Source organism: Ctenopharyngodon idella, chromosome 7 (assembly GCF_019924925.1).
Source record: "Ctenopharyngodon idella isolate HZGC_01 chromosome 7, HZGC01, whole genome shotgun sequence".
Lineage (NCBI taxonomy): Eukaryota > Metazoa > Chordata > Actinopteri > Cypriniformes > Xenocyprididae > Ctenopharyngodon > Ctenopharyngodon idella.
Window position 1 is genome coordinate 46,083,699 of NC_067226.1, and position 19,830 is coordinate 46,103,528.

The 19,830-nt window shown below is 38.4% G+C and overlaps 2 protein-coding genes across 2 annotated transcripts in view; one reads left to right on the forward strand and one right to left on the reverse strand.

Annotated features, from left to right (window-relative positions):
* On the forward strand, positions 1-13,552 carry eif4g2a (eukaryotic translation initiation factor 4, gamma 2a). Its single transcript, XM_051899549.1, has 21 exons — positions 1-10; positions 245-353; positions 584-649; positions 2,838-2,963; positions 3,230-3,332; positions 3,956-4,087; positions 4,173-4,239; positions 4,331-4,482; positions 4,573-4,683; positions 4,762-4,944; positions 5,123-5,261; positions 5,363-5,499; positions 5,588-5,695; positions 7,767-7,895; positions 7,979-8,083; positions 8,170-8,385; positions 8,473-8,731; positions 9,789-9,993; positions 10,102-10,310; positions 12,165-12,286; positions 12,392-13,552. The coding sequence occupies exons 1-21, from the start codon at positions 1-3 to the stop codon at positions 12,455-12,457; spliced, it is 2,754 nt and encodes a 917-aa protein (XP_051755509.1). The 3' UTR covers positions 12,458-13,552.
* ctr9 (CTR9 homolog, Paf1/RNA polymerase II complex component) overlaps positions 12,979-19,830 on the reverse strand; it is an 18,795-nt gene continuing 11,943 nt past the window's right edge. The window contains exons 19-23 of the mRNA XM_051899150.1: positions 18,661-18,943; positions 18,410-18,561; positions 18,180-18,261; positions 17,972-18,084; positions 12,979-16,852 (exon numbers count right to left, since the gene is read on the reverse strand). Coding sequence (XP_051755110.1) covers positions 16,441-16,852; positions 17,972-18,084; positions 18,180-18,261; positions 18,410-18,561; positions 18,661-18,943 — 1,042 coding nt within the window. The 3' untranslated portion in view covers positions 12,979-16,440. The remainder of the gene's footprint in view (positions 16,853-17,971; positions 18,085-18,179; positions 18,262-18,409; positions 18,562-18,660; positions 18,944-19,830) is intronic.

The following is a 19,830-nucleotide window of genomic DNA, read 5'->3' on the forward strand; positions in this document are numbered from 1 at the left end:
ATGCCGCTCAGTGTGTAATGTTTAATAAATCAAGGCTCTTTTGTGAAATCTGAGCTCATGGCAGAGGCCTTGGGCTTTGTTCAGATTTGATGGCAGTTCAGTTCTTTACATTTAACCGCATTGACATTTTTTCCACAATATCTGAAGAACCCTTTAATCTCTGCTATGTTTTAGTTCACGTTCAATGCGTGTCATTTCCATTTATCGTGTAAATCTATTAAATGAAGTGTTTTTCCTCCCTCAGGCCGTGTTTCTACACCCCCACCCTTTCACTCATTCTTTTTGAGGATCTTTCATTGTCAAGCCGCCAAAGTGGAGAGTGTGATTGCAGAGGGGGGTGCTTCTCGTTTCAGGTACACATTTTGCGTCTTATACATTGTTTTTGATGGATTTTATGCCATTTGAGAAGACCATTAATTTAGCTAAAGCTAAATTAGTGAGGAGGTACATATTTGTAGCTTTTTAATTAAGCTGAATGTCTGAAAGAACATGTACATCATACATAGATTCCTGGGGGTGTGCGGTATAAGGAGTTGCAGTTATTTCAATTGAGATCTCAAAACACCAATTTTCACTTTTATAGTGCTTCTTCGGGCGGAGGAGGAGGTAGGGGTGCACCTCAGCACTATCCCAAGTCTGTCGGCAACAGGTACGTTCGGAGAACTTGGTTTATTTTGAAGAGACTGTGCTGTAGACATTGAATAATTTGTAAAAAGCTGTTTGTGTATTACAGGGTTTTCTTTTTTTATTTTATTCTGAGGAAGCAAGGGAGACAGTGCCTCATTATTAGAAAGAGGGGGAAAACGGAAACAGAAGTATTATGAAATTTAACATTGAAACGTGTGTATTTTTATTCATTCATTTTAATTAACACTTTCCAAAAGTGAAGCCTGCAGCTTGGTCACAGTGTCTACACCTGACGCGAACGGCACAACGTGACAAAAGTAAATAGAGCCCATTATAATCAGTGATGCTGTCTACACTGGATGTGATGCAACACGACAAATTCCTGACAGTAAACTGATGACCCATTTTATTTGACGTACTTCAAGAGCTCGCAAAACTGACACGAAGAACAAATTTAATTTGCAACATTCACTTTGTCGCGTCCGACAAAGTCTCAATCTGTTGCAATACGACATGATAACTTTCGCATCCTGTGTAGACATGGTGTCAGAGTGTAATCTTTAATAAAAATAACTTCCCCTCCCCCTTGCAACGACACTTCTGTGTTTACTGGTGCAAAGGTGGGACGGTTACCTGTCACTCTCATGAGATCACAGCAATGGCAAACGGCCTATGAGCCAATCAAATTCTGATGGACAAAATCAAGTCACGCCCTACTTTTTTTTCTTTTCTTTTTTTTTTTTTTTTTCTTCTAATTCAAGAAGCCGTTTTACTCAGATGTGTCACATTAGGAAAGAAAAGATGGACAAACTTGCGGTTAATGCCAACTCTAAAGTGCCCCATTATGCTTTTCAGATATTGCCTTTCATGCAGTGTGTAATACAGCTGTTTGTGAATGTAAAAGGTCTGCAAAGATCAAAGCGTACGATAAATGGAGTTATTGTCTCCCAGAAAGTGGGCAACCAATTTTTTTTGTATCTTTTTATTTATTTTTTGCTGCGGCAGCCAGGGAGTGATTGGGGGTTGGGTACCTTGCTCAGAGCACCTTAGTTGTGGGTAATGAGTGGAAGAGAGCACTGTTCATCCACTTCCCCCACTGACATTTCCCGCCAGCACTGAGACTCGAACCCGCAACCTTCCGGTCCGACTCTCTAACGATTAGGCCACAACTGCCCTGCGTTCCTGAAGCAAGTCGTCAGTAATTCGTCTCACTTCCTGCACAAACCTGTTACAAACCTACAAACGTAGATTTTCATAATGCCCGCCTATGGTCTTCATTGGTTGCCTGTGAACAAAGTCTACTTTGACCCGCCCTCAAACACAATGCATGCACTTCAAAAAAAAAAAAAAAAAAAGGGGCTCGGGCTAGAGTTGCTAAAATAAAACTGACTCCATTGTTCCAAATGCTGAGAAAGAGCTGTAATTCAGATACGGTAATGAGCGTTTGAGCGTTTCATTTCCGACTCGTGCTGTAAACGGTAGACTGATCACAACAAACTGGGCTATCTGACCAATCAGAGTAGGAAAGACAGGGTTTAGGCAAAGTAAGTTTATTTATATAGCACATTTCATACACAATGGTGATTCGAAGTGCTTTACATGAAAAGGAAACAAATGCATAAGAATAAAAATGGAATGTATAAGAAATAAAAATAACAAAAGCAGAGAATACTCTTATCTGGCTGGAAGAGTCAGAGTTTCAGTGAGAATATTTGTCAGGTAGCTGTGCGTTTAAACGGTACCCTTGCTCTGGGACTTCCCCATATTGGCTGTCTTTCTCTGTGGTTTAGAGAGACTGAATCCTTTATTGAACCGTTTTAGAGAACATGAGAAAAGAGCTGATGCTGCACTGAGAAAACGAAAGTGTTTTTTGACCTTGGCTGCATGTAAACTATTAGGAAACCTCCAAAACAAAATTAGGCACCTTTAAAATAGCATAATAGTGGCACTTTAATGTCTTGTTACGAAGTCACATGTTAATTTTAAATATAAACATTATTAGTAGCTTGGTGTCAGGTAAAATGGCTGAGCAGGTTGAGCCCATGTGATAAAACACTAGAGAAGGCATTTAAGTGTCTTTTAGTCATCTCAGGGTAGAATCCTTTCTGACTGGCACAAAGATATTTCAGTAGTGATGTTTTATGTCTGTTTTTATGTTAGTAAGTCACTGAAGATTTTCAAAACAATAACCATGTGGCATTGTTTTCTAGCGAGTTCCTGGGGAAAACCCCAGGGCCTAGCGTTCAGAGATGGGTTCCTTCACGAAGCACTAGACGAGATGTCAACTCCTCCAACGAAAAAGAACGACACGATGCAATCTTCAGGAAAGTGAGAGGGTAAGGCCCTGAAATGAATCGCTTCATTCACCACTGCAGAGATACAGTAGAGTTTGCCCTGATTTAACTTTCAAGACCAATATATTACACTACAGAAAGCAGAATTTGCTCCCTAGTCTTACTGTAAAGTGTACAAGCATCTGGCATAGCAGAACATTTCGTCTTGGATTTGACTATACTTGGTTGCACACACGTGAATTGGCTTTAATACTAGTTGCAATGAAAATTACTGAAGAACTGACCGTTTTGCTTCTGTGTCTTTCTAGCATACTTAATAAACTGACCCCTGAAAAGTTTGACAAGCTATGCCTTGAGCTCCTGAATGTGGGCGTAGATTCAAAGCTCGTCCTCAAAGGAATCATCTTGCTGGTGAGGATTTTGTTCATTATACATGAATAATTTCACAGTACTCAATACCAACTTCAGTTCCACAGCAATATGCAGTAGTATTTGTTATTAAAGGATTAGTTCACTTTCAAATGAAAATTAGCCCAAGCTTTACTCACCCTCAAGCCATCCTTGGTGTGTATGACTTTCTTCTTTCTGATGAACACAATTGGAGATATCTTAATAAATATCCTGACGCATCCGAGCTTTATAATGGCAGTGAACAGGGGTCACAAGTATGAGCTGAAGAAAGTGCATCCATCCACATCCATCAATCATAAATGTGTACTTCACACGGCTCCGGGGGGTTAATAAAGTTTGTGTAAAAAAAAAAAAAATAAATTAAATAAATAACATAAGTTATGAGGTAAAACATCTAGCTTCCGCCAGACCGCCTTCCATATTCAAGTTATTGAGGAAAAAAGAAAAAAAAAATTGAGTTTTTTTGGGTTAACTATCCCTTTTAATATTATTAAATTTAACATGGCAGGTCTGTTTGACTGCATTTACATGGCAAGGCCTAATTCTTATTTTCTTAAGTCGCTTGCCTAAAATACTCAAGCTTTCAAATGATGTTGACCTTTCTACTTGTTCGCTTCAACTAGATTGTAGACAAAGCCCTCGAAGAGCCGAAGTATAGTTCGCTATATGCTCAGCTATGTCTGCGTTTGGCAGAGGATGCTCCAAACTTTGACGGCCCATCAACAGAGATCCAATCATCACAAAAACAGAGCACTGTAAGTAAGAATTTCCCATGTATTCATTCACAAGAAGCTTCAAGTATTGGTACATTTATTTCACCATTTCATCCTGCTCCTACAGACATTCAGGAGACTTCTGATATCCAAACTTCAAGATGAATTTGAGAACCGCACCAGAAATGTTGACAGTAAGGAGACTGTGGAAGTGCTAACATTATTACTGCAGCTGTGCTGAATTGCCAGATATTTACTTATGATTTTATTTATTTTATTTTTAAGTCTATGATAAAAATGACAGCCCTCTCACCTCTGAGGAGGAGGAGCAGCGTGCCATTGCCAAAATCAAAATGCTGGGCAACATCAAATTCATTGGAGAACTGGGCAAACTCGATCTCATTCATGAGTCTATCCTTCATAAATGCATCAAAACAGTGAGTTATCCATAAATGCTCCATTTTAAATATGTGTCAGCTACTCAATTTCCATCCTAATGTTGTTGCGTGTGAAAACTCTAATTAAAGCTTCTGGAAAAGAAGAAAAGAGTCCAACTTAAGGATATGGGGGAGGATTTGGAATGCCTCTGTCAGATAATGAGAACTGTTGGGCCAAGACTAGATCATGAGAAAGCCAAGGTAAGCTGCTTTAAGACTACCGGGACTTTGAATAGTTTAAGACACAGTGTTATTTCCTAACACCCCTCTCTCTCGCAGTCTTTAATGGATCAGTACTTCGGCCGTATGCGATCCTTAATGAACAACAAGGACTTGCCTGCTAGGATTCGTTTCCTGCTTCAGGATACTGTGGAGTTGCGAGAGAATAACTGGGTGCCTCGGAAAGCTTTCATTGATAATGGACCTAAGACTATCAACCAGATCCGTCAGGATGCAGTAAAGGTGAGTGTAGGATGTTACCATTTTAAAACAACACTGCTACTTAAACATGTAGTTCTGTTCCTACATTAGAATTTTCCAAAACTTCTGATTCCAAGAAATTAAGGAGAAAAGTGGGTTTCCAATGCTGATAATTTTTTTTTTTTTTTTTTTTTTTTCTTTCTTTCTTTCTTCCTCACAGGATTTGGGTGTTTTTATTCCACCCATGACTCAAGGAATAAGGACTGACTTCTTTCAAGAAAGCCCTTTCTTGCAGACGAGAATAAAACCTGATCGAGAAACTCTTGGGGGATTAGCGGATATGTTTGGGCAGATGCCAGGTATGTCCTGAAGTGCGTTGACATTTCTGGGACAGGTGGTGCGTGACTGGATCTGCACTATGGTTCATTGCGAGCTTTATAACTCTGTTGTCTGGTTGTAGGCAGCGGGATTGGGACTGGCCCTGGGGTCATTCAGGACAGGTATTCCCCCACCATGGGCCGTCGCACAAACCCTCTTTTCAATGGACATGGTGGTCACATGGCCCCTGCACCCCAGCCTTTCATGAAATCCAACCAGGTAAATGCCAGTCTACCAAAGAACTGTGTCACGGCATCAAAATATTAGTGCAACCTACAAGTGTCTTTTTTTCTTTTCTTTATCAAAGGGGCAGAATCCGCTTTTCCAGAACCAGACTCATTCATCTCAACAGCAAGCTCAGTCCAAGGATATGCCACCACGTTTCATTAAGAAAGGACAGCTAAATGCTGATGAGGTATAAATGATTTTTATTTCAGACGATGAACTTGTATAGCTGTCAATAGCTACGTTTACATGGACACCTTTCGTTCAGTCAGAATTAATTCTTTCTGATTGATGAATCCAAAAGTAGTGTTTACATGAATGCTAAATAAAGTGATTGGGGTGTTGTGCGCATTTGTAAGTCACAAGCTTAAAATCAATTTTTTTTTTTTTTTTTTTTTGACATGCGCCCACTGCAATATACAGAGTTTCCTGCTGTTTGCTTATACTATTTTCCTACATTGCTACTTTTCTTTGTTTTAAAGAGCAGACTTAATATTTATCTATTTCGGGTCCTAATTAGGAGACGACGAGCACATGAACCGTGTTGCTTATATTTATCAAGCAGTAAAAACACCCATTCCTGCGCCCAAAACAAGGCGTCTGTGGATGAGCGTCTGAAACGAGGACTGATGGGGCGTTGTCCTGCTCCGCTTCACAGATGATGAGTGGAATGAGAATTTTAGAATGACACGACAGTCATTTATGACACTTTATTCAACAACAACTGTTCGTTCCATGAGTTACGCATCATTACGCCACCGCTACATCACTGCACATGCGCAGTACTTAGTTTCCAATTTCGGTTTTCAATCCGATCAAGTGTTTACATGTTCTCTCGATCGGATTAGAAAAGGTTTAAACCACCTCTTACAATCCAAATGAAATTTTAATCTGATTTGGCAAATTCATTCCGATTGGCAGGGTTACATGAGACTTCCTTTCTTTTTTTTCTTTTTTTTCTTTTCCTTTTTTTTTTCTTGACTGTGGTACTAGTCCGATTACAGTCGGATTATTAGGGTCCATGTAAACGCAGCTACTGTCTTAAATGGTAACATTTTTAGTAGTTTACACCAATATCCAGGGCTTGACATTAACTTTTTTGCTCATCAGCCACTGTGGCTAGTGGTTTTCCAAAGTTACTAGCCACTCTGCATTTTCAGTGGCCACAATTTTGATATTGATACCATGGGGAAAAACTGCCAAATAATTTTTAATATTATCTCATAATTTGGCAGCAGGTATTTTAGGCTGCTGTCACTTTAAGACCTGACGCACAGATCCATTATCCTGTTACACATGCGTTTTCTTTCTCAACTGTCTACGTTCACTTAAAACAACTGACTCTGTTTATGTGAATACTCACCAAGATTGGCCTTTTAACATTTATTTTGTGTATTTGACTGTTTAAGTGCAATTAGCAGCGAAAAAGAACTCAATTTAGTACTGAGAGGCGGCTTTGTGCGTGCAAATTTGTGTGAGCACAAAATCTGCGGGAATGAGTAAAATTATACGCAATCCCACACCAAAATTCAAGCCCTGTAACACCAATACTCATTTGGAGCAAATTAAATGAGTGAGGGGAGGTGTGTTGACTCAGAGCAGCTGCTATCGTGTGTCTATTCTGCAGAAAATGATTATTGGAAGAGTTTCAGATATTTCAGTATCGATGTATTGAAAAATCCATATTTTTGATAACACTACATTGTACTTAGTTTATTATTTCAGATGTCTTTTTAAAAGACTTCAACTGAAAAATGTATATATTATATAAATTCAGCCTGCCAAAGTGACTGCATTACATGCCACTGCTGAAATCCACCCACATTTGGCGGGTGTTAATGTCAAGCCCTGCTAAAATCAGTGTGTTGGGTACAAAAAAATAAAAATGCAATTGAAGACTCTTATTTTAAATGAGGTTGAAACATTGATTGAGCGGTTACATGATGCACTCAGAATTTGAAAGCGCAGACTTTGTAGCATATCAAAAGTAACAAGTCACAAAGCTTATTGCAGTTATAGAATAATAGGTTTTGTTAATGCATCAACTTAAAGCAGCCTACACTAAAAGATCCTGGTTCATCAAAATGAAGATTGATTTTTAAATGAGACCAATATTGTCAACCCAGCACTTGCAATGCGTCCATCCAGCTGACATGTTTACCTTTTGTCATGTGTGTTCTGTGTAGTCTTGGCTTAATTTGAATAAAAAATGTTTTGTGATATCTACCTGATATTAATGACTTTCTTGCTTCATATTTCAGATTAGCTTGAGACCTGCTCAGTCATTCATCTTGAACAAAAACCAAATGCCAAAGTTGCAGCCGCAGATACCTACCATGATTCCTCCCAGTGCTCAACCTCCACGCACATCCACACCACCACTGGGACAGGTAATGAGTAAAACATTTCACATGGGAACAGGATGTCATCTCTTCGTTTTAAAGGTGCATTTAACCCTTTTGGTTGTTTGCAGCCACCGCAACTTGGCCTGAAAACCAACCCGCCTCCAATTCAGGAGAAGCCACAGAAGACGACTAAGAAGCCACCTCCTGCTAAGGAGGAACTGCTTAAGATGACTGTACGTACCACTCAACATTTTGTTAAAACTATTCACTGAAACTTTTGAGTGAGCTGTTCCATAAATTTATCTGTGTGACTTGGCAGGAAACTGTTGTGACCACTTTCCTGAGCAGCAAAAACATGTACGACGCAGTGAATGGGGTGCGAGAGATGAAAGCTCCCAAACACTTCCTGCCTGAGATGTTGAGTAAGATGATCATGTGCTCACTGGAGAGCCCAGATGAGGACCGAGAGCACGTCAGCACTCTGATCAACACGCTCCGCATGGAGGGACTGGTCACAGGGGAGAACTTTATGCAGGTTTGTGTATACACAATGAAATTTACCCTTACTGCATCTTGACTCAAACTGGGACTCATCCTTTCCTTAAATCGCATGTTTTTACAGGCTTTCCTCAATGTTCTGGACCAGTGTCCCAAGATTGAGTTGGATATTCCTTTGGTGAAATCCTACCTGGCTCAGTTTGCTGCCCGGGCTATCATTGCTGAACTTGTGAGCATGGCAGAGTTGGCCCACCCACTGGAGAACGGCACCCACTTCCCGCTTTTCCTCCTCTGCTTGCAGCAAATGGCCAAGCTGAAAGACCGGGAGTGGTTGACCGACCTGTTCCAACTGAGCAAGGTCAACATGCAGAAGATGCTGCCAGGTCGGTGCTTTTGTGTCCTTCCTGTGTGGAAACGCTTTTCAGTAAAGTCCCATTAGTTAATGTTAGCTAATGCATTAACAGTAACAGTGTTTTGCTCACTGTTAAAGGGATAGTTCACCCAAAAATGAAAATTTGATGTTTATCTGCTTACCCCCAGGGTATCCAAGATGTAGGTGACTGTTTCTTCAGTAGAACACAAATGATGATTTTTAACTCCAACCGTTGCGGTCTGTCAGTCGTATAATGCTTGTCAATGGGAACTTCATCTATAAGAGTCAAAAAACATGCACAAATTCAAATTAAACCAGAGCTAACAGGTGGTTGCAACTACACAGCCCAGCCTAAGATAGGTTTGATATTGGGAGACAGGCCAAATTTGCCTAATTTGCGTGCATCAGGGAGCTTGCATTTTACTTTCGCTTTCAAATTTTTGATCACACATACTCTGTGAATAGGGAGCAGTGGTGCTGAGCACGCATTCTACAAGATGACATTTAGCAGATGCTTTGGCTCTGTTGCGCATTGAATCTTCCGCCATTGTCTTGTCAGTCATCTCGCCAGTGAACTGTGATTCCTGCTGCACTGTGTCTGACTCTGCAGCTCGTGCTGGATGAGCAGAGCAGACGTTTACAATAGGTTACAGCTGAAGCAACGGTTATCCAACTGAATTAAATGGTTCTGTATTTAAAAAAAAAAAAAAAAAGCAAAAAAAAGCAAAACGACAATGGAGGCAGTGCCGCAGTGGGCACCATAATATAATCATAGCTGTGGCATATTCTATGCTAATTTCATCCTCACGCTCCGTCATAGCAATATCGTGAGATGGCTTTTCACCTTTTCAAGTTATGATTGGTCAGGAACCAACGTGTCTTGTCCATGACCCAAGAATTTAGGAGTCAAAATCGCATAATCTGACACAGTGACTATCGTGACAGAAAAATATTATGTAGTCTGAACCCGGCATAATATCAACAAATCTATTCACTTTGAAATGGAAAATGAAATTAATTTCATATGGACTCGTGTTCATTTCCCATATTCCTATCTCTGCCCACAGAAATAGATCAAAACAAAGATCGCATGTTGGAGATTCTGGAGGGGAAGGGCCTGAGCTTCTTATTTCCTCTCATGAAGCTGGAGAAGGAATTGCTGAAGCAGATCAAAGCAGATCCTGCCCCGCAAACCATCTACAAGTGGATAAAGGACAACATTTCTCTGAAACTGCACACTGATAAGGGTTTCGTTAACATTCTGATGACCAGGTATGATCATGGACCTGCTAACTGAAACTATTCTTGTAAAAGCACTTGAAGTTTTATTCTGTGTACACTTGATTAACCCCCCCCCCCCCCCCCCCCAAATTCTTCTAGCTTTTTGCAGTACATTTTCCATGAAATATATTCCACTGAAGGAGAAGACCAATTGTCTGCACCTACGAAAGAGCAGCTTGACCAGGAAAAGCAGCTGCTACTTGCCTTCAAACCGGTGATGCAAAAATTCCTGCATGATCATGTGGACCTTCAAGTCAGTGCACTGTATGCACTGCAAGTCCACTGTAATGCCCATGCTTTTCCCAAAGGTACGTCTAAAAATGCTCCCAGTCTTAGACAACCTGAAATATGAATAAGAATAATTATCTCTCCAGACCTGGAGGAATATCTGTTTATCAGAGAAATGTTTATTTTTTTAGATGTTTATTTTGTTTTTTTTCCTCTTAACCGAAGCTTGTTAATTGATCATTAATGGCAGAAAGTGGCATCCTGTTTGTTTTCTTTATTTTACAAAATCTCGATGTTTTGTTTTTATTATGAGTGTACACACAAGTAAACCCTTGAAAGTTTCAAATGATGGCTTACTGTTATCAGTATGATCATATCACCTCACTCTCACACATATGTACTAGCATTTCTAACTTGATCTTAATCGCAGCGTGTTCATTATTAAAATAAAGTCAACCAAATGTATAAAAAGTTACATTGTTCAACTTAAATAGTCCATAGTAGAATCTGTGCCGAATTATCTCTCAAACTCTATAGAATAGATTTTATTTATTTATGGTAACACTTTACAATAAGGTCTCATTTGTTAACATTAGTTAATGTATTAACTAACATGAACAAACAATGAACAATACATTTGTTACTGTATTTATTAATCTGTTTTAATGTTAATAAATCCAGTTGTTCATGTTAGTTCAGTGCATTAACTGATAACAAATACATTTGATATCCATAATGTACTAGTAAATGTTGAAATTAACATTTAACTAAGATTAATTTAATTCACATTTGTTTGAAACGATTTGTTTTGTGAAAAGCGCTATACAAAGCAGCTTTACAGAGAACGCATGTCAACATTATAATTCAGAGTGATCTGTTATCAGAGTTGACTGTCCAAATTATGTAATTTCAGAAATGTACATAATGCAGTTAGCTAACAATGTGATTAATTAAATTTACAATCACTGTTAGCTAATTAATTTAGGGTAGAAACAATAAGCTTGTGGAAGTAATAAATACATGATAACAATAATTAGGAATATAAAAATTTAGGAATGTGCATGTTGATCCAGAGTTTGCGTCATCTGAAGTCCTCGCAGGTGTAGGCGTTGTCTCTTCACAGGTGTTGGTCATCTGAAATCTTCATAAGAGGCTGGATCCAAACTGAAGCTGATGCAGTCTCTAGTTACCTTGGGACAGGGCGTCCCAAGATGAAACAGAAAAGCAAATGGAGAATAATTAGCGTAGCTGCTGTTCATAACATTAAGCAAAGATAGTCATGTGCAATTGATCTGATATGAGATGCATTTTGTGAACACTTGGCTAAAGAGATGCGTCTAGATTTAATCTAAATTAATAAATGCTGTAGAAGTGCAGTTCATAATTAGTTCATGTTAACTAATGAAACCTTATTGCATATTGTTACCATTCATTTATTTGTTAACCATGCACCAAGCGTTTTCAAAAAATCTTGAAAAATTACTTTTTAAACTGTTTAACCGATAGTATTAATCGGTCTAAATTCTTACTGTCGGCTAACGGTTAACCAGTTAATTATGAGTATCACTATTTTTTTTTATATATATTTTATTAGTTTGTTTTGGTTTAAATTTTAGTTTTTTTTTTTTTTTTTTTTGTATATTTTTTTAAAATGATTTTTATTAAAATATATTAATTTGTTTTGTTTTTTTGTTTTTAGAGTGTGTGTGTGTGTGTGTGTGTGTGTGTAAAATATATACACACACACACACACACACACAACGGGGGGAAAAAAACAAATGTAAATGGCGTGTCTTTATAATGCGGAATAACTGAAATTCATGGCACGTTATTGGTCAAAAGTTGTGGGAACTGTGGAGTTTGCTTTACAGAGATTTGAAGTAATAAGAGGAAATGCTTGTTTTCCTGTTTTTAATCGTCTCTTATCTCCTTAGGAATGTTACTGCGCTACTTTGTCAACTTCTATGATATGGAGATAATTGAAGAAGAGGCCTTCCTAGCATGGAAAGAAGATATTACCCAGGAGTTTCCAGGAAAAGGAAAAGCATTGTTCCAGGTAATGCACCGTGATTATCCTACCGCTGTAAAGAATGACGCCCTTTCATCGGAAGATGCGTCATTTACATAATTTTTTTTTTTTTTTTTTTTCCCTGTCGTTTAGGTGAACCAGTGGCTCACCTGGCTGGAGACGGCAGAAGAGGAAGAGTCTGAGGAGGAAGCTGACTAAACAACCAGCCAAAGCCTTGACGTACTCGCCTGTCATCTCTCCCGTTTAGTTTCACGACCTCCTCTTTCACCTGTATTAACCGCCGCACTGCTGTTTTCTGCAGTGTCAAGCCAACGTATTACTTCACGCTTCTCTTCGGCCTCATCGTTTAAAGCATGTGATGACTAGCGTCTGTTAAGAACCACCACTGATAAATGGTATTAACAGCTTGAAACTGCATCTTTTTTATATGTTTTGCTTTTAAGAACATGTATTTTGCAAGAGCCTTTTCTGCTGCTGTTCATTTCAGCACAAAACTATAGAAATGCACTTTTGCTCAGTGTCATATTTTGAGTTACTGCAATATTCACTTTTGTTTGTTACGAAGAATCCTCAGTAATCATTGGTTACCATCAATGCTTTGTTCATACCTCACAGTAGTGGGCGTAGTATGTGGCGTGTAAATGAAAACTCTCCAGGTCTGCAAGGTGCTCGAGTCTGAAATGGTTTACTTTCCAGTTGTTACATGATTGTAAAATGTCTTTTGGTTGTTTTTTTTGGTTTTTTTTTTTTTTTTTTTTTTTCTTTCCCCTTCCCTCCTAATTCTCATAATGAACAAAGCCATGTGGGAGAGATGAAATTATGCGGCCTTTTATTTCAACCCATGTTCGTCCCCTCCACTACTTGTCAAGCTGATACTTGAATTTTTTTTTTTTTTTTTTTTTTTTTTCTTTACAGCATGTTCAGGGATTACCAAACACAGCCTGTTTAGATGCAACAATTTGATCCAAACAGAAATGTGTAATTTTTTTTTTTAATGCATTTTAATTGGTAAAATAAAGATGAGATGAGAAATTTGGTATGGATGTTCAATTTACAGATCACTGTCTTACAACCTAACAATGATTTTCCCATGATGTGTATTATGGATATTATACATATTTATTTAATCATGGGGGGGGGAGTTGAAGCTTTATCATTAGGTAGGACAACAAATGGTGACCCACTCATGTGGCATCTGTACAATGAGTTGCTATTTAAAGTGTTACTGTAAGGTGCAAGAGCTCCGAATGTTCAATGTACCACTGTTGCTTTCAATAAAGTTACACACCAGCATTTATTTGGCCTTATTGTAATGTGTGCTTGGGCATGAATATGTGGAACAATGAACTTTTGTCATCAACCTCCAGTTAAAAATTAATCGGTGACTTAGAAATGAAAAATGCTGAATTGAATGTTTTAAGGACAAAATTTTAACCTCGATCACATTTATAACACTATACTGGCTTACAGGCCTCAATGTTCAGTTCCTGTTTTTTTTGCTCAAGTTCAAAAACACCGAACACTGAGCTCAGCGTTTAATTCCTTCTGTCACTACTTGTGTGATTCGATAATGTATACTTGCGCAGTGATTCACAAATGTTTCTTTATTCAGGAATGATCAAAAAAACAATAGAATCTAATCAGTTAGAATCTCTAATCGGAAAGGAATTATGATGTTATGGTTGCAAGTCAAAATATACTGTTTTGGTATATGAGATGCCCCATAAATAATGCTTTATGTAATTTTTTAAAGATGTTAATTTTTATCTTGTTTTTTCTGTAGTTCTTATGTATCTTTCTCATTCGTATTGTGCAATGCTTTCCATAGGTAGGCTATTATTGTATTATTGATGCCATGTTGGAAACATTTTCTAATAAAGTATGAGAAAAAAAGGCACACTGGCAGATCTACTATTCAATTAAAAAAAAAAAAAAAAGAAATGATGCTTTATTCAACGAGTATGCATTAAATTGATTAAAAAATTACATTAAAGACATTTATAATGTTCTTTTGAACTTTCTATTTATCAAACAATCCTGAAAAAAAAATATCATGGGTTCCACAAAATATTAAGCAGCACAACTGTTTAACATTGATGATAAACAAAATCAGCATATTAGAATGATTTCTGAAGGATCATGTGACACTGAAGTAGTAATGATGCTGAAATTTCAGCTTTGCATCACAGGAATAAATTACATTTTAACATATATTAAAACAATGCAGTTATTTTAAACTGTAATAATTGTAATAATTTTAAATATTGTTTTCGAGACCGTAGCATATATACAGAGAGAGAAACTGTAGAAATCATATATATATATTAAATTGTTATTATTTCACACTAATGCTAAAACTCTAAGAAATTTACTTTATCAATTAATAAAAATTAAAATATCATCGCTGTTGGGCAGAAATATCGCCATAATTCGTCATTTTTATTTTATTTATTTTCATTAATCACTACTGGTCACCCATTACGTCTGTCTGTGGGTTTTGCAAATATTTAACCAATAAAAAGTATTAAAAAGAGCTTATGGCTAAACCTCGTAACTCCATTGGCTCTTTAAACTGTCGGTTAAACCTTATAACTCCACCCCCCTCTAAAGTGATTGAAGTGCCGCGCTGCCCACGAAGTGCAGCTTTTTCTTTACTCAAGAAACACTATGTATATAAAACATAAAAGCTAATGTTTTATGTATTTGAGGAGCGGAGAAAAATGTATTAGTCTAGTATTTGTCATTGAGTGAAAGCCAATACTGTCTTAAATGGCTTGTTTGAGATTTTGACCAAATGACAGAAAAAAAACAGCTCCCACAGATAGCTACAATAAACATCATAAACCTGTAAGTTGACGAAAACGTAACGCGTTTTTTAAACGCATTTCCTTTGCCCATGTCATAATATGAGGTACATTCAAGTTCAAATGTCTTCACTTATAGTGAAATATTATGACAACCAAATAGTGAGGACAGTTTACTGGTCCTCACTAGTACAGCCAATCAGAATGTATTCTAATTTAAGGGCGCGTTTAAAATGGCGGACGATATTGCAAGAAGTTAAATCGCCGAAGTCCAGCTAAAAGCCACCACTGTTTGACAAGTCAAACCCCCTTTTCAAGGATACTTTAAAGAAAATGGACATATAGAAAACAATCAGTCATACCCTCAGAATAAACGGTGAGAAATATTAACCATTAGATCATTATGCTAGGCTAGCAAACAGAGTAACGTAAAATTACCTCAGGTATCCAGCGCTCATTTCGACGACATTGTCTTGTTTCCTTTGAAGTTGCAGTGGAAAAGACTAGGTTGTTTTTATTCCACTATACATATTCACTGTTAGATTAGATCGATTACACTAGCTATTCACTCGAAACATAGCATGCTGAGGACATCTGCTGGTTAAAGCCCTGTAAATGCAACAAGAACAGCAAAAACATGTTGTACACGCTTTGAAACCGCAGCGCGTGAGCTTAGAATAAACAGATCGTTATCGTTCGTTGGTGTGAACGCAAATATAGTTATCGTTCTTGGTCTGAACCGGCCTTAAGTCGGCCAAAACCTGTTTTTATTTAAATCCAGTGTTTTGCACGTTTCCAATTCGATTCAGTGATTCAATTTTCACTGGCCACATCAAAAAAAAAAAAAAAAAAATATCATAAAAAATAAATAAAACAGTTATTGTTTTTGACCCATGTATACTTATATAGTGATAAATAAGGTTATGACACCCAAAATTTTAGATACCAGTGAAATTTAACAACCATTTTTGAATTTCAAAGATTGAAGACAAGCCAATAATAAAAAAAAACAAATAATTAAACTACAAAATACTTCAAAATACTATTTTTCAAAATACTTTTTATTCAAAGGTATTTCATATTGTACACCAACTCTGAATCACAGCGTGTGATTGTCCCTTCAGACTATAGAGCACAATATTTTTCTGTAATGCTCATCAAAAATGTCTGTTAAAGGGGTTTTGAACATTTCTTACTCAAAAGACTGAACAGAAAACACGTTCTCATTTTTTTTTTTTTTTTTGAAAAAAACAAACAAAAAAAAACTAAAATCAGAGAAACATTATTCTGGATGACATAACTACGTACGCTATGATCTGAACATTACAAGAACAAAAGGCTTTTCTTTTTCCCCAACAGACCGAACGGTCAGTAAATTCAGTCACTGTCATCATCAGATCCTCTGTTGGAGGCTTCATTGTTGGACCCCTCGGGCTCAGAGTCGTTCTCGGACCTCTGCGGAGAGCCCTCGTTCTCTGAGCCACGATCTGACGCGGCGGCTGGAGATCCAGCCTGGGATTCATCGTCAGACCCTTCGGAGCGGCTCTTTTTGCTCTCGTTGTCCGACTGATCAGAGTCGGATTGCTGCTGCTGCGGTCTCCTCCTCTTCACCGGCCGATCACTGCCAGACTCATCCTCGTCTGAGTTTCCGGAGCGCTGGGGGCTGCCGGCCTCACTGCCTGATTGGTTCCGCTCCTCATTGGAATCGCTGTCAGAAGCGATGCGTTTCCTGTGGGCTTCGTTGTCGTTGTCGTCGTCGTCTGAACCCGATCCGCTGTGCCTGGGGTTTCTGGACATAAAATCAACAATGTTAGGAAATAAATATACTTTAAGTTGCGATGAAACTGAAGTAACAACTTTTTTTTTTTATATTGTGACAGTCACTGAGATTTTGCAACGTTATTTCAAACAGCTCCTCCCCTTTTTAAAATAGCCAATAACGTTTAGACAATCACAGCTCAGCCAGAGCCATTGAACTTTGTAAAGCCTCAGTTTCCTCCAAATCATTAACCGTTTTTCCTCCTAATCTCCTCCATATTGCTTTAAAATACAGCATTCTTTGCAGAATTCAAATGGGTCCGGTACATTTTATGGTCTGTGCCGGCTTACGCATATGATCCGCTCTGTGCTATCGTGTTTCTGGACCAGAGCTGCGGAGGTTCACGTGACACTAACGTGAAACCAGACTTCATTTGCCCCAACAGAAAGCATATTAACACTGTCTGAATCATTCCCTGTTCCCTATATAGTGCACTATGTGCCATTCTCCATGTAGAAAACAGTAAATGTGTGAACAAATGACCAATTTCAGCTGCAGCTTCAGTGACTATTTATAATGTAGGAGGCGGGACGCTTTAGATTCTAGAGAGCATTTGATTGGACAGAAATTCCGATGAGAAGCTGAAGTGCAACGTGATGTCATTCAATTAATATGGATTAGTTTTCCAGTCTCTTTATGAACTTTTTGAAGCGCCAAAGTTGCAATTGCGTAGGCTGTCAATGGAGGGACAGAAATCTCTCAGATTTCATCAAAAATATCTTAATTTGTGTTCCGAAGATGGACGAAAGTCTTACAGTTTTGGAACGACATGAGGGTGAGTAATTAATGACAGAATTTTCATTTTTGGGTGAACTAACCCTTTAATAGACACAGGCGAGTCGTTGTCATTTACGAATGAGATTGCTTGGGTGTTTGAGTCGAGATTGCAATCTTTTAACGATTAATCGTGCAGCTCTAATTACAAGCATTTCAGTTCACATCTATGCATGATGGTTAACAGGCAAATTTAAAAACGAAACAAGTGCATGGATGAATCATTCACAATAAGATCAATAACATGCATTTACAAAATAGAGTGAATTTTCAATTCATGCCAACTTCAAGCAAACTCAATTGACCATCTCTCACCTTTCTTCTGCTATTTTCAGGCCATCCTCGTCGGAGGAGGAATCGGAGGATGAAATGATGGCCTTGGACTTGATCTTCCCTTTAAGAGATGGCGGCATGCGCTCCGGCTTGGACTTGGAAAAAAGAAAAAAAGAAAAAGAAAAATACAATTAGATCTAAACCTCTACGTCCAGGTAAAGCTTGCATATTAACCGCAGAGCATCGGTACCTTCTCAATCCTCTTGCGCTCTCTCGGTTTGCGCTGCTTTTTAGGCCTTGAGCTTCCTTCTTCATCATCTGATCCAGCAGGTCTGAGGAAGCAAGAAGAGAAACACAATAAAACTCTAAACATACTAAAACACACTAAATACAATTACAAGTTCAACACTAGATCATATTTTGCATTCAACCACATGAACTCTCTATGAATTCTGTGGATCTGATCTCATTAAAGTTTACCTCCTCCTCTTCTTCCGGGGTTTCTTCTCTCCATCCTCCCCTGCATCCTCAACTTCACTGCCACTCCCGACTTTCTTCTTCTTCTTCTTCTTCATTGGTAGGTCTTCATCAGAGTCATCATTAACAAAGTCATCAAAATCGCCTTTTTTGCGCTAATAAAAAAAGAAAATAAACGTGTAAATACAAAAACAATGTCTTGCATTTTTAAAATTTTTAATTAACCAGATCCCAGCTCTCCAAAAAAAGCTCACCCGTCCACTGCCTCCTTTCCTCTTCTCCTTTGCTGCTTCTTTCATTCCCTCTGAGAAGTTGAGCAGGTTCTTGGTCTTCTCCACATACTGGGCTCTCTGCTCAAGCAGCTTCTTCTGCTCCTCAGCCTCTCTGTTCTTCCTCTCCTCCTGTTCTTTCAGCATTTGCTGCCGCAGTAGGTCTCTCTCCTGCTCCTGTTTGGCGCGGTGCTCCTTCTCCTCCTCATCTTGTTTACGAGCTCGGGCCACATGGTATTGAGCCTGGCTTAGCAAGTCAGAGCATTGCCTGAGAGAGAAAACATACATTTATACTGATCAGATCATTCAAAAGCCTTGCTGTTCCAAGAACGACACAAAGAACAAACAAAGAAATCAATGAAGAATGGAAGGAAGGTAGGAACAAACAAACAATGATGGATGGAAGAAAAGAAAGAAGGAAGTATGGAAGGAATGAATGAACAAACGATGACTGATAGAAGGAAGGAAAGAAGGAAGTATGGAAGTAATGAACAAACGAACGTTGATGATGGATGGATGGATGGATGGATGGATGGAAGGAACTAACGAACAATGATGGATGGAAGGAAGGCCAAAATATGGATGGTTGGAAGTATGTAAGGAACAAACAAATGAAGGATGGATGGAGGGAGGGATGGAAAAAAAGAAAGAAGCAAGTATGGAAGTAATGAACGAACAAACGATGATGGATAGAAGGAAGGAAGTATGGAAGTAATGAACGAACGAACATTGATGATGGATGGATGGATGGATTGATGGAACGAACGAACGAACGAACGATGGATGGATGGATGGAAAGAAGGCAGAACAAAGGAATGAACGAAGGAAGGATGAAGGGATGATGGGAGGAGGAAGTTTGGAAGGAAGAAACAAACAAATGATGATGTATAAAAGCAAGGCTGAAGAAGGATGGAACGAACGAAGGATGGATGGATGGATGAATGAACAGGATGGATGGATAGATGGAAGGAACGGATGAACAAAGGATGGATGATGGATGGACAGAACGAACAAACAATGGATGGATGGAAGGAATAAACGAAAGAAGGATGGATGGATGGATGGATGAAAAGAACAGAGAAATGAATGATGGATGAAGGAAGGAACAAACGAAGGATAGATGAGTGGAAGGAAGGATCAAACAAAAGATGGATG